The sequence below is a fragment of the Dromiciops gliroides genome, chromosome 1 (assembly GCF_019393635.1).
Source record: "Dromiciops gliroides isolate mDroGli1 chromosome 1, mDroGli1.pri, whole genome shotgun sequence".
Lineage (NCBI taxonomy): Eukaryota > Metazoa > Chordata > Mammalia > Microbiotheria > Microbiotheriidae > Dromiciops > Dromiciops gliroides.
The window spans coordinates 475292103-475294151 of NC_057861.1; the positions used below are offsets into that span (position 1 = coordinate 475292103).

At 33.9% G+C, this 2049-nt stretch overlaps 1 protein-coding gene across 1 annotated transcript; it reads right to left on the reverse strand.

The window, feature by feature from the left end:
• Positions 1-754: 754 nt before the first annotated feature.
• On the reverse strand, positions 755-1054 carry LOC122736789 (60S ribosomal protein L34-like). Its single transcript, XM_043979184.1, has one exon. It carries the CDS (start codon positions 1052-1054, stop codon positions 755-757), a length of 300 nt encoding a protein of 99 aa, XP_043835119.1.
• Between the last annotated feature and the right edge of the window lie 995 nt (positions 1055-2049).

The window sequence follows — 2049 nt, forward strand, 5'->3', positions numbered from 1 at the left end:
GTCCATAATTCTGTCCAAGAGTCTGGAAATGAAAAAGACAGTCAGCCCCAGGAAATTCCTTTGTCTGGAAAGGGGGATTGGGTGGGGAATCAATCAGTTCTCAATAAATTTGTAGTTATTACTTTATAAATCCTTGAAATATGATGCATAGACTCTTTTTTTTTTTTAAATCATGGCTTTCAGGTAGTTCTATAATCCTGAAATTACCTTGTTATCTTTTTAAAGATATTTTCTAGGTCAGTTATTTTTCTAATGCAATCTTTTATATTTCCTATTCCTTTTCCATTCTTTAATGCTGTCTTATTGCTATTGATATCTCAGGGAATCATTAGCTTCCACTTGTCCAAATTTTTTTCTCATTTTTTTCTGCAGACCACTTTTATTTATTTTATATTATATTATTTTATTTTCCCCAACTATATATCAAAAGTTTTTATTTTTTTTTAAAGTTTTGAGTTCCAAATTATATTTCTCTTTCTCTCCCTTCCCCACCTTTTCCCCTCCCTGAGATAGTAAGCAATCTGATATAGGTTATACATTTGAAAACATGTAAAATATTTCCTAAGTAGTCATTTTGTACAAAAAGACAATTAAAAATGATGAAAGAAAAATTAAAATAGCATATTTTACTCTGTATTTAGATTATCAGTTCTTTTTTTCCACATTTTAATTTTCTTTATTATTCAAAAAAACATATCCTTTTTATTTACTTTTTTGACTGTGCCTGTGCCTTCAACACCTTCACAACAATTTTCTACTCCTCAATCAGGAAAGCATGCTTGATCCTGTCATGGACACATTTAGCACACATGGAACCACCATAAGCCGTGCTGACATGCTTTTTGGTCTTTGATAGCTTCATAAGAACTTTAGGTCTCACCACACAAACACCTAGAAGTCTTCCTGGGCACATACTACAGGCTGATTTTGGTGCTTTTCCAACTTTCTTAGTATAAAGGTAAACAATTCTGTTACCTGGGGTTCGTGACAGCCGAATTTTGTTGGAAGTTGTGTTGTAGGACATCCTACGGCAATATGTCAGACGCTGAACCATTTTTAATTTCTGCAGTCTGTCACCGGAAGAGGGAAGGGGCATCAGTTCTTTTTCTAGAGGTGGAAAGCATGCTTCATCATAAGTCCTTTGGGAATACCTTGGATCATTGTGTGACTGAGAATAACTAACTAATACACTGTTCTTCACCATAGAATATTGCTGTTATGGTGGACAACATTCCCCTGGTTCTATTCACTTTGTGTCAGTTTATGTAAGTCTTTTCAAGTTTTCTGAAATCATCCTGCTTGTCATTTCTTATAGCACAATAATATTCCATCACAATCATATGCAACATTTTGTTTAGCCATTCCTTAATTGATGGACTTAGCCTCAATTTCCAATTTTTAGCCAATACAGAAAAGGTACTATAGGTATTTTTGTACAGATAGGACCTTTTCCCTTTTTTGATGTCTTTAGGACATAGACTTAGGAGTGGTATTGCTGGATGAAAGGATATGCACAGTTTTATAGACCTTTCTTCATAGCTCTAAAATAGATCTCCAAAATGGTTGGGTCAATTCAAACTCTACCAACAGAGCATTAATGTCTCACTTTTCCCACATCTCTTCCAACATTTATCATTTTTCTTTTTATGGCATATTAGACAATCTGATAGATGTGAGGTAGTGTCCTAGAGTTTTTGTTCTGTTTTGTTTGCAGGGCAATGAAGGTTAAGTGACTTGCCAGGATCATACAGCTAGTAAGTGTCAAATGTCTGAGGCCAGATTTGAACTTGAGTCCTCCTGAATACAGGACCAGTGCTTTATCCACTGCACCACCTAGCTGACCCCCAAAGTTGTTTTTAATTGGAATTTCTCTAATGAATAGTGATTTAAAACATTTTCTCATATGACTATGGATAGCTTTGATTTATTTGTCTGAAAATTATCTGTCCATGATCTTTTACCATTTATAATTTGGGGAATGACTTGTATTTTTATAAATTTGATTGAGTTCTTTATATATTTGAGAAATAAGGCTTTTATCAGAGACAT